The sequence below is a fragment of the Centruroides sculpturatus genome, unplaced genomic scaffold (assembly GCF_000671375.1).
Source record: "Centruroides sculpturatus isolate CEXI.00-Female unplaced genomic scaffold, Cexi_2.0 scaffold962, whole genome shotgun sequence".
Lineage (NCBI taxonomy): Eukaryota > Metazoa > Arthropoda > Arachnida > Scorpiones > Buthidae > Centruroides > Centruroides sculpturatus.
The window spans coordinates 114,932-134,454 of NW_019385202.1; the positions used below are offsets into that span (position 1 = coordinate 114,932).

At 24.4% G+C, this 19,523-nt stretch overlaps 1 protein-coding gene across 1 annotated transcript in view; it reads right to left on the minus strand.

The window, feature by feature from the left end:
* Positions 1-19,523, minus strand: part of LOC111636080 (cytoplasmic dynein 2 heavy chain 1-like) — a gene marked incomplete at its 3' end in the record, with an annotated part of 147,900 nt that overhangs the window by 113,894 nt on the left and 14,483 nt on the right. The window contains exons 7-10 of the mRNA XM_023381249.1: positions 19,257-19,330; positions 17,089-17,242; positions 13,807-13,976; positions 1,677-1,869 (exon numbers count right to left, since the gene is read on the minus strand). Of these exons, the coding sequence (XP_023237017.1) occupies positions 1,677-1,869; positions 13,807-13,976; positions 17,089-17,242; positions 19,257-19,330 (591 nt within the window). The remainder of the gene's footprint in view (positions 1-1,676; positions 1,870-13,806; positions 13,977-17,088; positions 17,243-19,256; positions 19,331-19,523) is intronic.

Below are 19,523 nucleotides of genomic sequence, written 5' to 3' on the forward strand. Positions count from 1 at the left end.
TCTCCCTTGCCGTTGGGATTGCCGAGTGGTAACAATCAACGACATGTGAAAGCAGTTGAGTCAGAGATAGATGCTTTGTTTACAAACAACACAACTGTTTATTAAACACGAAAGAAGCTTACAAGATTTCCGTGATCTTGGAAGTTCTGCGGCGGCTGTGGCCTCTGAGTCTTCCTCTCCTTTCCAAGATAGTCCCATTCTGAAAGAGTTTCCCTGGTTTGCGAATGAACCATTCCATCACGTTTCGACAACTCCGGGACGATGCGGTCGACTTCCGATGATGGAAAGATGTCAATCCGAGGTCGGGAGATGGAGACGAAGATGGCTGCGAGACACACACACAACAACAGATCCGTCACTTGAAACTTTCGGGAAAAGAAGCCATCGCGTCCTCGAATTTCCGGAGTTTTATCTGTTTTCTCTCAGATTCACCTTTTCGATTGGTCTCTCCTCGTCACCTGATGACAATTCGAAACCTTTCGGGGCGTGGGAGAGGTCAAAATCAAAGTTTAATTCGATCTCCAACCGGAAATGGTCGACAGACTTACATTCTTCTATTGTTTAAAAGTTAACGTCGCGTTTTCATAAAATAAAAATCTATCTCTAACTACTATATATTTTTTCTCTAAAACAGTTATTTTAACGCGAATTTTAGTGAGGGTTCAAACCTGTCCAGAGCCTCACACATGGTGTGTTACTACTGTGACTGCCCCAGCATAAACTAATGTATGAATGTCTGAGAGTGTAGAAATTAAATGAATGTAGTTTGATAGTAAGTGAGTGTTTACATAATTTAGTGTTTTTCCTACTACCTTTGACGTGTTGATTTTCAGTATTTGTGTCTTTGTGTGGGATCTGTGCCTGTATATTTAGTGAGTGTTTCCTGAAATATAAGTGACAGCGTATTAACTAATTCTATGCCTATGTTATCAGTGATCGATGAGAAAGTGCTTGTAGTATCATTAGTGGTAGTTGTTGTATGTGTGCTATTATCAATGCTTGTTGCTAGATTATCCTGACAGATTACATGATCTTCATTAATGTTAAATGTTTCTGTCTGTTGATGTATTTGATCAGCAACCTGTTGTTTGATAAGTTCAAGTGTTATTTGCAGGATAAGGTTGTTGTGTATAATTGTTCTTTTTTAATCAACAATCCTATGTTCGGTGACAGAGAAGTGAGGATATTGTTGTGTGAATCTGTAATGTAGTTGTTGTCTGTACACTATCATGTTTGTTTCGAGTCTTGTGATGGTGTAGTAAGTTCAGATGATAAACTCGTTCATTTCTGTTGTCCATTTCATCCGTTGGCATGGTTTTCCAACCTTTGTGGTTTGTGGATGCATTGCCACAGAAACACCAAGGCTAGGTTGATTCCTCACGTCTGTTGAGGACATTGCAGTAGCCATGCTTGGGCCGGCACTGCTTTTACCTCCGATAACCAAGGGAGACTATGGCCTACTTTTCAAACGCAAGCCTCTGCCTAATATTATTATTATTATTAAGAAACCTGTCAGTAATGTAAATGTGCTTAAAAAGAATAAATATATTTTTAACAATAATTTATTATACATAATTAACTTGTCTCATAAATTAATGATAAATAAACTAACATTCACTTAAAATTTATAATATATAAACTTAATGTTATAGCAATGAACTTGAAAAATTAATTACCTGCTGAAGATCTTTAGCTTGACTATAATAGATTTTTGCTTTATCATCAAGATCTTGTATTTGGGATGGTATATTATATCCCAAAACACGAAGCTGACGAACTTCTCTCATCAATGACACTAAACGTGGACTGTAGTTAACATAAGGTTGTCCTTCTTTATCTAATGATATTACTGGTTGATTTATGTCAAGACTTGAAAAATTAAAAATTATTTAAAATAAATGTATTGTAATTTTAATATTATAATCAATAATTTATCATATATAAAATAAAAACTTCAATAAATTTCTATAGATAATGTTTTTACATAGCTTAATATTTTTTTATTAATAATTTAAAATGTATATACTCATATATTATTTTTACTTTAAAAATTGTTTTTTTTTAAAATTTAATTACAAATAATAATTTATCTGATTAAATTATTTTAATAACTATATTATTTTAATAATTGTATAACTGTATTTTAATAACTTTCAAATATTTCTTCTTTGTGGTTACTGGATATTCTGTTAAAACTTTTGCTTATTTATTGCTAATATTCTGCATTTTATTTTTACCTTATAATACTCAATTTTTGTATTAAACTCTTTTTAGTTGTAATAATTTAAACTAATTTTGTAAGTATTTATATTTGTTGCATTTTTATATTTTATATCTAAATTAATTTAATCTTTTATGTATGTAATCTTGTATGAAATATAAGAAAGATTCCACATTATTCAATTGATATGTTAATATCTTCAGTATATTAAATCACTATTCAGTCAAATTAGTTGCAATATATACTCTATTGCTTATAAAATGTTTAAAAAATTTAGAAGAATATCTAGAAATGATTGAATTTGTATGACATTACATATATTAATTAATCAAAAATTAATTTAATGTAGAAGTTTAGAAAGAAAATAAATTTCTAGTATGATTTCATAGAATATATTGAGAATTACAAATATTTTAATGGTCTTATTTACCAGGATTGGCTTTCACTCCAAATTCCATCAATATTTTACTCCTTTTTATCATCTAAATCTATCCCAATGATCTTTCTCCTACCATATATCACAAAATCTCAATAACTTAATGAATTTTTATATCTTGAACTCTCTGATTTTAAATTTAAATGTAAAAAAGCACTGTATATTTTACTGTATATCTTTTAAGATTTGTTACCAGTTTTTATTTTATTATTATTATTATTATTATGGGTTTAGTGGGTTATACTCAGTTCACACCGGTGGCTGTGTACTATGCCGGACCAGAATCAAGGCATAGCAACCAAAAACAAAAATTAAATAAGTGTGTCAGTGTCTGTATTCAGGAATTTCCTAACAATATGGCATGTATTCAATATAATGGCCTTCTGTAGTGTGATGTATGTATTTCTATTCAATTGTAATGTTTCCAGGCTTTTGTGTAGTGTGTGTGGTATCACACCTGTACAGGAGAGAACAACAGGTACAATAAGCACCCTATCCATCCTCCTCATGCACTCGCACAGGAAATAAGGCATCTGCCTTATTTCCTGGGCGAGTTCTGTGTACTTGCTAATTTTTTCAGCGCATGTGTTTTGTACATTGTGAGTGTTTGGAATGGCTATGTCTATAATGTATGTGATTTTATTGTGTTTGTCAATGANGGAAATTTTTTTGAATTATTATGTATATAAGAATCCTTTCAAATGATTTAGAAAACTTTTGAAAATTTAAAATTTAAAAATAGAAATATTTCTATGTATAAATTAATAATAATAAATTGATAACCTTTATCTAATCTTTGGAATTAAACATCATCAACTTTTTAACTGCTAAAAGTAGGGGAAAAATTTACATTATTTAATTGCATAGTAAGATTAACTTATATAAAAGACACTTGAAATTTTCAAACATAAATTTGTTAGAAATAATCATCAATTTTTAGCTTTTAAAGTAAATTAGCATTTATGTGATTCATAGCATGAGGTTCCATTTACTATTCAAGAATTATCCAAGTATTTATTCCCATCTTTGATATTCATCATTCCTGTATTTGATATTATAGAAAATAAAATGTTTTATGAGTTTAAATGTGTTAGAAGACAGTTTTTATGTGTAATTTTTTTTTAATCTAGGCACAATGATTATAAAAAATCAAGATTGTTCTTAATTTTTTTATATTAATTGCCAAGATAAAGGCAGATTTAGAGTTTGAGTTCTGGATTCCACATTACCTAAAAATAGAAACTTATAATGGAAACTGAAAAAATAAATTCTATTTGAACAAAATTTCATACAATCTAGAAAGAAAAGTTGGCTTTTTGCAATATTTATAGTAATCAATAAATGTAATTATTTTAAAATTTTCATAAATTTAATATTTCTGTTAGGAATGAACAAAATTAACGATCTTTTAAATTTCAAAAAATAAGCCATCTTTGATTTTGAATGAAATAGAGATTTATACAAATATAAACATCCATTAACCCAATTTTTGATTAAGGCCAAATGATCTGCCTGATTATAGTGTATTATAACATAGCTACTATTTAATAATTAAATATTAAATAATTAAATATTAATTTTGCATAGAGGTGTCATCTCTTAAATAGTAATCATATTATAGTCTGATGGCAGATCATTTGGCCTTAATAGAGATTTATAAAAATTGAAATGCAGTAATATACTGATTATCCAAAGTAATATAGACCAATACTACTCAGATAATTAAAACTTGAATAAAATAGATAGCCACAGCCATTTTATATTAAAAATTTCAAATATAAAAGATTCAAAAGTTATATCACTTTTAAGCCTCTTTTTGTGTCTGAGTGAATTTTACTATATAAGAACATTTTTTACATCATTTATTATATAGCTAATATGTACAATAGTTTTAAGAATAAAAAATCTAGAAACAAGATGTGTAACTTTCCCAGTGAAAAATGCTTAGAATTAAGTATTTGTCATACATTTTTAGTTTTTTTTTATGTTTTATTAAATAACTATTTCTAAATATATTTTAGAAATAGTTGTTGTAAAGTTGTAACAGATCATTTGTTGTTATTCTCTGTACATAGAATTCTCCTTACACAGGGGTATCAGATGCTCAAAATATTGATTTCCTGATATTCATTAATTAGAAAATTTCCTGCATTTGAATTTTTGTTACAATCTATATTAATATTAACTTTTTAAATGTATTTCAGCAATTTGAAAAAGTAAAACCTAACTAACAAAATTAAAATGAATAGAGTTAAGGAAATATGTCAGAAAAGTCATGTATACTTTTCTTTTATTTAGAGAAATGCTTCTTGGTCAACTTTTAGAATACATTGCAAATGTACGTCAAGAATTTTCTAATTGTATTAAAGGAAATAATGAAAATTTACCTCAGCTTACAAATATGCCTGAAATTATTAACAGTATAGTATGGGTCAGACAGCTAGAGAAAAAGGTAAAAAGGAATTTTATTCAATATTTATATTAAAGTAAAAGTAATATAAAACTACTGCTTTATCTATAATTAATAAATTAATATAAATGAAGATATTTTTTGTAATTAAAAAATCAAAATGAATTTATCAAACACATAAAAATAATATATTACACTATGTTTAATTGATTACTATTAAAAGTATAAAACAAAATAGCATAAGTAAATTTTTACGTTTTATATTATTCTGTTTAAGTATTCATAATTTAATAGTAATATTTAATAATAATTTTCTTAGGCTGATGAATTTTAGCAAAAATATAAAATAATATCAAACATTTAATAAAGCAATTTTACAAAATGAATGTTAAGTATTTTACATTCTTGCATTTTTAATAAACTGACAACAGTCTTAAAATTATTGTTAAATAGCTATCATATGTTTTCTGTTATATATTACAATGATGATAATTTTATATATTCAGTCATATAACTAATTATATATAATATACTAAAATCAAATAAAAAGTTAACAGTAATAACTAATTAATCTTCTTAATAGCTACCTTTGAAATTGTTATGAATTTGAAAGACTTATCATACCACAGTTTACAATAGGAAAGTTTACTGAGTTTTTATTAAATTAATATGTAAATTTTGGACCTATTAGTGGTTTTATCTCACATATTCTTGTCTTTTCATAGCAAATTCAAAAGTAGCTATTAAGAAGATTAATTGAAAAATAGGACAGAAAGCAAATAATTATAAACAATAACTAAATAACCAAAAAGTTATCACCTTAGATATTAAACTAATTTTGGTAATTTCAATGAAATACAAAAATTATACTACAATACACTCAATTTTGAGGAAGCTGGGTAATCTATAAACTTAACTATATGTGTGTAAGTCTGGTTAATTATATAGGGGAAACTGGGAGACAGCTGCAAATTAGAATTTGAGAACACAAAGCAGCAATTAGACTAAAATATAACCAGTTTAAATGGTTTAAGCATTGTGAGGAATTTGGATCTGTTATTACTAAAAGTAATGTTAGAATCATCTATAGAGAAGGATTTGTATTTTCATAAATTTAAAGAACATATGACAATATACATGCAGATAACACTATAAATTTAAATAATAGAATTGAGATAGAGGGTGTGTGAATTGATGTCATGCAGAATAAAATGTGACTAAACTTGTGACTAAACTAATGCCAGTCAATTGATGATATACAACTAGCAGAAAGTTTATAAATTGTTTTATTTGTTTCAAAGAAAAAGATCAGTTTGTAAGTTTGTTTTTTATATTATTTGTAAGATCTAAATCACATGTTATATTTTTAGCCTGAAGAGAATTAATGTATGAGAAAGCATTCACTTAAAATGTATTGCTTGATAAAAATAAATAATTTTGTTATGAGTTTTTCATTGACATATGTTCTATATCTCTAAGTTCAAGGGGGTAGAAACAAACTGAATATTTTTATGTTGATTTAGTGAATGTCTCTTCAATCCGAAAAAATCTTTCCGGTAGACTACCTCACAGCCAATTCAGGTTATAAACTCCTTTTATTGTTCTTTACAGATGCATTTCAAGCTAGATTAATTTACTAGCTCCTCCTCAGTGCTACAAAATAAATTAAATTATAAAATTGATTAAAAACAATTCGAATGTTACAGAAAATGATACTCAAATTGTTTTTTTATCAATTTAATTTATTTTGTAGCACAGAGAAGGAGCTAGTAAATTAATCTAGCTCGAAAAGCATCTGTAAAGAATAATAAAAGGAGTTTATAACCTGAATTGGCTGTGAGGTAGTCTACCGGAAAGATTTTTTCAGATTGAAGAGACATTTGCTAAATCAACATAAAAATATTCAGTTTGTTTCTACCCCCTTGAACTTAGAGATATAGAACATATGTCAATGAAAAACTCATAACAAAATTATTTATTTTTATCAAGCAATACATTTTAAGTGAATGCTTTCTCATACATTAATTCTCTTCAGGCTAAAAATATAACATGTGATTTAGATCTTACAAATAATATAAAAAACAAACTTACAAACTGATCTTTTTCTTTGAAACAAATAAAACAATTTATAAACTTTCTGCTAGTTGTATATCATCAATTGACTGGCATTAGTTTAGTCACAAGTTTAGTCACATTTTATTCTGCATGACATCAATTCACACACCCTCTATCTCAATTCTATTATTTAAATTTATAGTGTTATCTGCATGTATATTGTCATATGTTCTTTAAATTTATGAAAATACAAATCCTTCTCTATAGATGATTCTAACATTACTTTTAGTAATAACAGATCCAAATTCCTCACAATGCTTAAACCATTTAAACTGGTTATATTTTAGTCTAATTGCTGCTTTGTGTTCTCAAATTCTAATTTGCAGCTGTCTCCCAGTTTCCCCTATATAATTAACCAGACTTACACACATATAGTTAAGTTTATAGATTACCCAGCTTCCTCAAAATTGAGTGTATTGTAGTATAATTTTTGTATTTCATTGAAATTACCAAAATTAGTTTAATATCTAAGGTGATAACTTTTTGGTTATTTAGTTATTGTTTATAATTATTTGCTTTCTGTCCTATTTTTCAATTAATCTTCTTAATAGCTACTTTTGAATTTGCTATGAAAAGACAAGAATATGTGAGATAAAACCACTAATAGGTCCAAAATTTACATATTAATTTAATAAAAACTCAGTAAACTTTCCTATTGTAAACTGTGGTATGATAAGTCTTTCAAATTCATAACAATTTCAAAGGTAGCTATTAAGAAGATTAATTAGTTATTACTGTTAACTTTTTATTTGATTTTAGTATATTATATATAATTAGTTATATGACTGAATATATAAAATTATCATCATTGTAATATATAACAGAAAACATATGATAGCTATTTAACAATAATTTTAAGACTGTTGTCAGTTTATTAAAAATGCAAGAATGTAAAATACTTAACATTCATTTTGTAAAATTGCTTTATTAAATGTTTGATATTATTTTATATTTTTGCTAAAATTCATCAGCCTAAGAAAATTATTATTAAATATTACTATTAAATTATGAATACTTAAACAGAATAATATAAAACGTAAAAATTTACTTATGCTATTTTGTTTTATACTTTTAATAGTAATCAATTAAACATAGTGTAATATATTATTTTTATGTGTTTGATAAATTCATTTTGATTTTTTAATTACAAAAAATATCTTCATTTATATTAATTTATTAATTATAGATAAAGCAGTAGTTTTATATTACTTTTACTTTAATATAAATATTGAATAAAATTCCTTTTTACCTTTTTCTCTAGCTGTCTGACCCATACTATACTGTTAATAATTTCAGGCATATTTGTAAGCTGAGGTAAATTTTCATTATTTCCTTTAATACAATTAGAAAATTCTTGACGTACATTTGCAATGTATTCTAAAAGTTGACCAAGAAGCATTTCTCTAAATAAAAGAAAAGTATACATGACTTTTCTGACATATTTCCTTAACTCTATTCATTTTAATTTTGTTAGTTAGGTTTTACTTTTTCAAATTGCTGAAATACATTTAAAAAGTTAATATTAATATAGATTGTAACAAAAATTCAAATGCAGGAAATTTTCTAATTAATGAATATCAGGAAATCAATATTTTGAGCATCTGATACCCCTGTGTAAGGAGAATTCTATGTACAGAGAATAACAACAAATGATCTGTTACAACTTTACAACAACTATTTCTAAAATATATTTAGAAATAGTTATTTAATAAAACATAAAAAAAAACTAAAAATGTATGACAAATACTTAATTCTAAGCATTTTTCACTGGGAAAGTTACACATCTTGTTTCTAGATTTTTTATTCTTAAAACTATTGTACATATTAGCTATATAATAAATGATGTAAAAAATGTTCTTATATAGTAAAATTCACTCAGACACAAAAAGAGGCTTAAAAGTGATATAACTTTTGAATCTTTTATATTTGAAATTTTTAATATAAAATGGCTGTGGCTATCTATTTTATTCAAGTTTTAATTATCTGAGTAGTATTGGTCTATATTACTTTGGATAATCAGTATATTACTGCATTTCAATTTTTATAAATCTCTATTAAGGCCAAATGATCTGCCATCAGACTATAATATGATTACTATTTAAGAGATGACACCTCTATGCAAAATTAATATTTAATTATTAAATAGTAGCTATGTTATAATACACTATAATCAGGCAGATCATTTGGCCTTAATCAAAAATTGGGTTAATGGATGTTTATATTTGTATAAATCTCTATTTCATTCAAAATCAAAGATGGCTTATTTTTTGAAATTTAAAAGATCGTTAATTTTGTTCATTCCTAACAGAAATATTAAATTTATGAAAATTTTAAAATAATTACATTTATTGATTACTATAAATATTGCAAAAAGCCAACTTTTCTTTCTAGATTGTATGAAATTTTGTTCAAATAGAATTTATTTTTTCAGTTTCCATTATAAGTTTCTATTTTTAGGTAATGTGGAATCCAGAACTCAAACTCTAAATCTGCCTTTATCTTGGCAATTAATATAAAAAAATTAAGAACAATCTTGATTTTTTATAATCATTGTGCCTAGATTAAAAAAAAATTACACATAAAAACTGTCTTCTAACACATTTAAACTCATAAAACATTTTATTTTCTATAATATCAAATACAGGAATGATGAATATCAAAGATGGGAATAAATACTTGGATAATTCTTGAATAGTAAATGGAACCTCATGCTATGAATCACATAAATGCTAATTTACTTTAAAAGCTAAAAATTGATGATTATTTCTAACAAATTTATGTTTGAAAATTTCAAGTGTCTTTTATATAAGTTAATCTTACTATGCAATTAAATAATGTAAATTTTTCCCCTACTTTTAGCAGTTAAAAAGTTGATGATGTTTAATTCCAAAGATTAGATAAAGGTTATCAATTTATTATTATTAATTTATACATAGAAATATTTCTATTTTTAAATTTTAAATTTTCAAAAGTTTTCTAAATCATTTGAAAGGATTCTTATATACATAATAATTCAAAAAAATTTCCAAAAATGATTTTGTCAGATTTAATAATCAAGTAACTTTTTATCATTGTCAAACATTATGATTAAAATAATTAGTAATAATAAAGTAGTGAAAATTAAAGTTAGTTCTCTGTTGAAAAATCAAAGATTATTAATATACGTCAATTAAAATAAAAAACTATAACCATAAAACAATTTATTTCTTTTTTATTGTCACTCATTTTCTTAAATTATTAAATAATTGTTGTTCTTGTATAATTATACATATGAAACATTAATATTCTAAGAGTAAAATTATGAAATTTATTTTTTCATTTATAGTTTTTCTGTAAATTATATAGTCTTTAAGATAAAATCTTGAAATTAATTAATCAATTTAAATATTAAATATATATTACCTTTCAGGAGTTAATTCATTTTGGATTCCTGGCCTTTTAATTAATTCTTCATATCTTTTAAACTGCTGTATTAACTAGTATAGATTTAAACAATTATGTATATATTATTATTAAATGAATTAAAGCAAATTCTATAAAAAGGAACAAAAAATTAAAATATAGTATATATTTGCAGTTTCTAAAACATTTTAAATAAACTTATGCAATCTCAATTAGTACAATGAAAAAAAAATTGTATTTTGATATCTTTAAAGTTTTTTAGTGTTTCATATTATTTATATTTCTGTTTAGAAAGTTCAATAAATTTATTAATTAATAAACTAAAATTGACAAGATAATTTATTTCAACTTTTTTAAAATTATATATCAAATTAAAATTAATTGTGATATACAAAATTGAAAAACTTTTTAAAATGTAAATTTAGTGTAAAAATCATAATTTGTTTTGGTTTTCATTAAAGATATATTTTGTATCATGTAATGAACAATAAATTTGAGAAAATGTAATAATTTAATTTCTATGTTTCAAATTTAAAAAATTCTATAATAAATAAAATACATGTATTTTTATAATTAAATGATTCATCAAAATAAAAGTATTTTTATTTCTGTACATTAAGATTGATTTATTTCCCATTATTATATTTATTAACTATAATTAATAGATTACCTGCAAGACATTATTTTGAGTTGTTTGTAATTGCATTCTAAGTTTATTAGCAACTCTTTTTTCAGCAGGAAAAAGTTCATCTTCATATCTTTTTATGGCTGACTTCCATATTTGATCTGTGTATGAATTATACTGAAGAGGATTCAAATCTTTAAACACTAAAAAAACTTTATTCATTTGTAATTCATTTTGTTCTTCAAGACTAAGAAGTTTTGTTAATTGATAATGTACAGCTCTCAGATCTAAAATCTAAAAAACATTACAAAGGATAAAATAAGCATCATATATTGAACATTAAAACAAAATAAATGAAAACATTTAATTTTTAAGTTAAAATATATATATTTTTTTTTATCGTTATTAACCGAGGAAACCAAGGACATTCAAAAAGTAAGTTTGATAAATGATTTATAAAGAGATTGTTCTTGTTATTGTAAAAAAAACCTCTCTCTCAATAAATAGGATTGATAAATTTTAAATGGATTAATGAATCATCCTTTATCCAGAATACTCTCACCAAACATAGGACCTTTTTCCACTCTCATTGTCCAGTCATGATCCCTTTCATTCCAAAAATCAAGTTTAAAAATTATCCTTTCATTTCAATATCTGACTGGGACTGAGATTATATGACCTTACAAATCCATATAGACCAACATTTTTCTGTTTGTTCATACTGTCATCATATATTCACTTACAATAATGCCACTGCTTATGCCTATGGCACAGGTATATATTTTATCATTATTACAACAAATGACTGTATCATCAAACTATATAATGCAGATTCTAATTGCTATAAACAGATATTCTGTCTAATAATTAGTGATTACATTCAACATTTTTTAAACACAACAAAGCACATTGTGAATAGGCTTAACAATAACATCAAGTTGTATATTTAAACATAAACAAATGAAAGGTGAAATAAAGCTAATGAGAAAATATTAAATATTAACAGTATGCAAATTTTCTTAATAAAAATGCCAACAAACTGAAAAATAAAGTAATTTCTCATGCTTTTACTATAAGAGGTAATTTGCTTTTGGTTTTGTGAATTTTTTTCTAAATTATTAAATCAAAACCTGTTGTAGATAGTTACAGATAACTTAAATGTTATGTAATGTTCACATAGAGAACATAAGTTTGTTTAGTTTGAAAAGATAACTGAAGTTACATAAGCAAGTCCAAAGTGATATTCAAATAAAGATGTTCAATTTTTGTTATACAGACTATACAAATTCTTATGCATTGTCCAGCCAACTCAGCCAAGATTATCAATATGAGTAGACATAAATAAACTAAACCAGTCTATTTGTAAAATAGGGGTTTTTTTCAGATATGGAAGGAAATATTTATGTGTAAAGGACTGTTTTCAGAAGAAGAAAAGTACTTTATGTGGCATGTGTTTTTCTTCCAAGACAAACTGATCTTTTCTTTTAAGTAGGGCAGTAATTTAGGAATTGATGAGGCTTTCTTTTTGATGTAGAAACCATGGACAATCCATGGTTTCTACATCAAAAAGAAAGCCTCATCACAACCAAAGCTATCTAATGCCATTGTTTCCAGAATGTCTTTCTTTGGATGCTGAAGTAAAATTTTGCTCATTGTCATTGCCTGCTTTTTGGCAATTCTTTTTTATTTTCAACAATGATACTCTAGAAATTTGATTCAAACAGTTTGTGGAATGAGCAACAGGAATAATAAAATCACCATTTTTTGCTTTCCTTTTGCTGAATTGAATGTTTTTTGTTCCACTGTGAAAGTATCTGTTATGAGATGTACCTCCATGGTAGAACAAAGAAGCCTTAAAAAGTATATGACAAGACAAAGTAAATCTCATACTAAATTCACTTCTAGCAACTAATGAGCACTTTAGCAAAGCTTCTTTTCTACCTAATACCTTCCAAGATGAGTCCAAGACAAGACAAGAAATGCCTATCATTGACATTTTGCCATCTCTCTTGGCATATCTATGCTGGCTGAGTTATATTGTAGTTTTTTAACATTAACTATATATTGTATTAATTCTTATGAAAACTTTTCTAAAAAGAAATCATTATGAAATTCAAAACTTATTTAAATAATTTCAAATAGCAGGTATTTTTATAGATAAAATTTACTTTTCATAATTATATGATAAAAAATACATTTTTACCTGAAGTAATCTTTCTGAAAATTTTACAATGTATTTTGGAATAAATGCACTTTTCTTCCATGGATGATTTCTAAAATTTGGCCAAAAAATTGTAGTTAATTTTTGACAAATATCTTGCCAAGTTTCACATAAATCAATTGCTTGATGAAGATAATCTTCAATAACAGAAAATGACTGCTCCCATAATCCTAAATGACTAAGCTTCTTCTGAATATGAATAGCAACTGCATTACCTAAAATAAAAATTAATAAAGAATAAAATTAAAGATAAACTTAATGTTCAANAATCAGTTAAATGTAATTTTCTCAATTTCTAATCATCATTTATCAATGAATTTATTTCTGTAACACAAGAAAAAATTTACACAGATTCTTAAAAAGTTTATTAACTTACCCCAAGGATTTTTCTTTGATACCAAGCTGAATTTCTCTGCACCAATTACCAAATTGTTCTTTATGATATTCATGAAATTCACCCATTACCTCTTCCAATTCTTTAGAAAAATTCTGATAACTTGACAAATCTTTCAATAATACCTGTGCTATCTTTCTAATATCAGTTAACTGAAAAGTAATGTTTTAATAAATTTTAACATAATTTTGAAAATATTTTATATAACTTTAAATATAGACAAATTATAAAGGAAAAATACAAAAATCAAAAATTAACTACATATCATTTTATTTATTTAAATTAACTCATTGAATTAATGAGTAAATAAAATAAATAAATAAATAAGGAAATAAATAAATTATTATAATAATATAATAGCAATCAACTTTAAAAATTTATCAAATGTAATCTTATTTCTTACTATAGCTTAAAAACCAAACTTAAACTTTAAAAACTAAAAATATTCATGTTCTGAAATTTCCAATGGTTTAGCTGTTTTTAATGTNATTTAATTGTAATAGTTTAAAATTTTAATTTGTTATGATGCACTCTGAACCAATTATGGTGTCATAATAAAACAACAAAAACAAATGTTTTTGAACCCCTTCTGGGCTCTGCATCAGGTTCTTAACCATATTTTATTATCACACTGTAATTGGTTCAGTGTGTGTCTTTATAATTTCAGTGTGGTGAGTGGTTATTTCAATTTGTTAGTTTAGTACTAACCAATAATATCTAATAAATGTTCCATTCTGTCCTGAGGATATGGAGGAGAATATTCTTCTTGTTTCCAGATATCATCTAACACAGTAAAAACTATATCAAAGAAATCTTTACATTCAACTAATGATAATGAGTTTAAATTAGAAAAACCATTTTCTAATTGATTAAAGATTTCATAAAAATAACTAGCCCTTTGTTTTTCAGAATCACTTTTTCCATTAATTGATTTATCTGCCCAATATTTAAATTCATCTAATGGTGTTTGAATTTCTGGAAAAAAAAATTTATAAAATCAAGTAAATCATGTAAATTCATATTTATAGTATATACATATTATATGTTAATATGTTAATTNATCTTTCTAATATCAGTTAACTGAAAAGTAATGTTTTAATAAATTTTAACATAATTTTGAAAATATTTTATATAACTTTAAATATAGACAAATTATAAAGGAAAAATACAAAAATCAAAAATTAACTACATATCATTTTATTTATTTAAATTAACTCATTGAATTAATGAGTAAATAAAATAAATAAATAAATAAGGAAATAAATAAATTATTATAATAATATAATAGCAATCAACTTTAAAAATTTATCAAATGTAATCTTATTTCTTACTATAGCTTAAAAACCAAACTTAAACTTTAAAAACTAAAAATATTCATGTTCTGAAATTTCCAATGGTTTAGCTGTTTTTAATGTTGATTTAGTGAATGTCTCTTCAATCCGAAAAAATCTTTCCGGTAGACTACCTCACAGCCAATTCAGGTTATAAACTCCTTTTATTGTTCTTTACAGATGCATTTCAAGCTAGATTAATTTACTAGCTCCTCCTCAGTGCTACAAAATAAATTAAATTATAAAATTGATTAAAAACAATTCGAATGTTACAGAAAATGATACTCAAATTGTTTTTTTATCAATTTAATTTATTTTGTAGCACAGAGAAGGAGCTAGTAAATTAATCTAGCTCGAAAAGCATCTGTAAAGAATAATAAAAGGAGTTTATAACCTGAATTGGCTGTGAGGTAGTCTACCGGAAAGATTTTTTCAGATTGAAGAGACATTTGCTAAATCAACATAAAAATATTCAGTTTGTTTCTACCCCCTTGAACTTAGAGATATAGAACATATGTCAATGAAAAACTCATAACAAAATTATTTATTTTTATCAAGCAATACATTTTAAGTGAATGCTTTCTCATACATTAATTCTCTTCAGGCTAAAAATATAACATGTGATTTAGATCTTACAAATAATATAAAAAACAAACTTACAAACTGATCTTTTTCTTTGAAACAAATAAAACAATTTATAAACTTTCTGCTAGTTGTATATCATCAATTGACTGGCATTAGTTTAGTCACAAGTTTAGTCACATTTTATTCTGCATGACATCAATTCACACACCCTCTATCTCAATTCTATTATTTAAATTTATAGTGTTATCTGCATGTATATTGTCATATGTTCTTTAAATTTATGAAAATACAAATCCTTCTCTATAGATGATTTTAACATTACTTTTAGTAATAACAGATCCAAATTCCTCACAATGCTTAAACCATTTAAACTGGTTATATTTTAGTCTAATTGCTGCTTTGTGTTCTCAAATTCTAATTTGCAGCTGTCTCCCAGTTTCCCCTATATAATTAACCAGACTTACACACATATAGTTAAGTTTATAGATTACCCAGCTTCCTCAAAATTGAGTGTATTGTAGTATAATTTTTGTATTTCATTGAAATTACCAAAATTAGTTTAATATCTAAGGTGATAACTTTTTGGTTATTTAGTTATTGTTTATAATTATTTGCTTTCTGTCCTATTTTTCAATTAATCTTCTTAATAGCTACTTTTGAATTTGCTATGAAAAGACAAGAATATGTGAGATAAAACCACTAATAGGTCCAAAATTTACATATTAATTTAATAAAAACTCAGTAAACTTTCCTATTGTAAACTGTGGTATGATAAGTCTTTCAAATTCATAACAATTTCAAAGGTAGCTATTAAGAAGATTAATTAGTTATTACTGTTAACTTTTTATTTGATTTTAGTATATTATATATAATTAGTTATATGACTGAATATATAAAATTATCATCATTGTAATATATAACAGAAAACATATGATAGCTATTTAACAATAATTTTAAGACTGTTGTCAGTTTATTAAAAATGCAAGAATGTAAAATACTTAACATTCATTTTGTAAAATTGCTTTATTAAATGTTTGATATTATTTTATATTTTTGCTAAAATTCATCAGCCTAAGAAAATTATTATTAAATATTACTATTAAATTATGAATACTTAAACAGAATAATATAAAACGTAAAAATTTACTTATGCTATTTTGTTTTATACTTTTAATAGTAATCAATTAAACATAGTGTAATATATTATTTTTATGTGTTTGATAAATTCATTTTGATTTTTTAATTACAAAAAATATCTTCATTTATATTAATTTATTAATTATAGATAAAGCAGTAGTTTTATATTACTTTTACTTTAATATAAATATTGAATAAAATTCCTTTTTACCTTTTTCTCTAGCTGTCTGACCCATACTATACTGTTAATAATTTCAGGCATATTTGTAAGCTGAGGTAAATTTTCATTATTTCCTTTAATACAATTAGAAAATTCTTGACGTACATTTGCAATGTATTCTAAAAGTTGACCAAGAAGCATTTCTCTAAATAAAAGAAAAGTATACATGACTTTTCTGACATATTTCCTTAACTCTATTCATTTTAATTTTGTTAGTTAGGTTTTACTTTTTCAAATTGCTGAAATACATTTAAAAAGTTAATATTAATATAGATTGTAACAAAAATTCAAATGCAGGAAATTTTCTAATTAATGAATATCAGGAAATCAATATTTTGAGCATCTGATACCCCTGTGTAAGGAGAATTCTATGTACAGAGAATAACAACAAATGATCTGTTACAACTTTACAACAACTATTTCTAAAATATATTTAGAAATAGTTATTTAATAAAACATAAAAAAAAACTAAAAATGTATGACAAATACTTAATTCTAAGCATTTTTCACTGGGAAAGTTACACATCTTGTTTCTAGATTTTTTATTCTTAAAACTATTGTACATATTAGCTATATAATAAATGATGTAAAAAATGTTCTTATATAGTAAAATTCACTCAGACACAAAAAGAGGCTTAAAAGTGATATAACTTTTGAATCTTTTATATTTGAAATTTTTAATATAAAATGGCTGTGGCTATCTATTTTATTCAAGTTTTAATTATCTGAGTAGTATTGGTCTATATTACTTTGGATAATCAGTATATTACTGCATTTCAATTTTTATAAATCTCTATTAAGGCCAAATGATCTGCCATCAGACTATAATATGATTACTATTTAAGAGATGACACCTCTATGCAAAATTAATATTTAATTATTTAATATTTAATTATTAAATAGTAGCTATGTTATAATACACTATAATCAGGCAGATCATTTGGCCTTAATCAAAAATTGGGTTAATGGATGTTTATATTTGTATAAATCTCTATTTCATTCAAAATCAAAGATGGCTTATTTTTTGAAATTTAAAAGATCGTTAATTTTGTTCATTCCTAACAGAAATATTAAATTTATGAAAATTTTAAAATAATTACATTTATTGATTACTATAAATATTGCAAAAAGCCAACTTTTCTTTCTAGATTGTATGAAATTTTGTTCAAATAGAATTTATTTTTTCAGTTTCCATTATAAGTTTCTATTTTTAGGTAATGTGGAATCCAGAACTCAAACTCTAAATCTGCCTTTATCTTGGCAATTAATATAAAAAAATTAAGAACAATCTTGATTTTTTATAATCATTGTGCCTAGATTAAAAAAAAATTACACATAAAAACTGTCTTCTAACACATTTAAACTCATAAAACATTTTATTTTCTATAATATCAAATACAGGAATGATGAATATCAAAGATGGGAATAAATACTTGGATAATTCTTGAATAGTAAATGGAACCTCATGCTATGAATCACATAAATGCTAATTTACTTTAAAAGCTAAAAATTGATGATTATTTCTAACAAATTTATGTTTGAAAATTTCAAGTGTCTTTTATATAAGTTAATCTTACTATGCAATTAAATAATGTAAATTTTTCCCCTACTTTTAGCAGTTAAAAAGTTGATGATGTTTAATTCCAAAGATTAGATAAAGGTTATCAATTTATTATTATTAATTTATACATAGAAATATTTCTATTTTTAAATTTTAAATTTTCAAAAGTTTTCTAAATCATTTGAAAGGATTCTTATATACATAATAATTCAAAAAAATTTCCAAAAATGATTTTGTCAGATTTAATAATCAAGTAACTTTTTATCATTGTCAAACATTATGATTAAAATAATTAGTAATAATAAAGTAGTGAAAATTAAAGTTAGTTCTCTGTTGAAAAATCAAAGATTATTAATATACGTCAATTAAAATAAAAAACTATAACCATAAAACAATTTATTTCTTTTTTATTGTCACTCATTTTCTTAAATTATTAAATAATTGTTGTTCTTGTATAATTATACATATGAAACATTAATATTCTAAGAGTAAAATTATGAAATTTATTTTTTCATTTATAGTTTTTCTGTAAATTATATAGTCTTTAAGATAAAATCTTGAAATTAATTAATCAATTTAAATATTAAATATATATTACCTTTCAGGAGTTAATTCATTTTGGATTCCTGGCCTTTTAATTAATTCTTCATATCTTTTAAACTGCTGTATTAACTAGTATAGATTTAAACAATTATGTATATATTATTATTAAATGAATTAAAGCAAATTCTATAAAAAGGAACAAAAAATTAAAATATAGTATATATTTGCAGTTTCTAAAACATTTTAAATAAACTTATGCAATCTCAATTAGTACAATGAAAAAAAAATTGTATTTTGATATCTTTAAAGTTTTTTAGTGTTT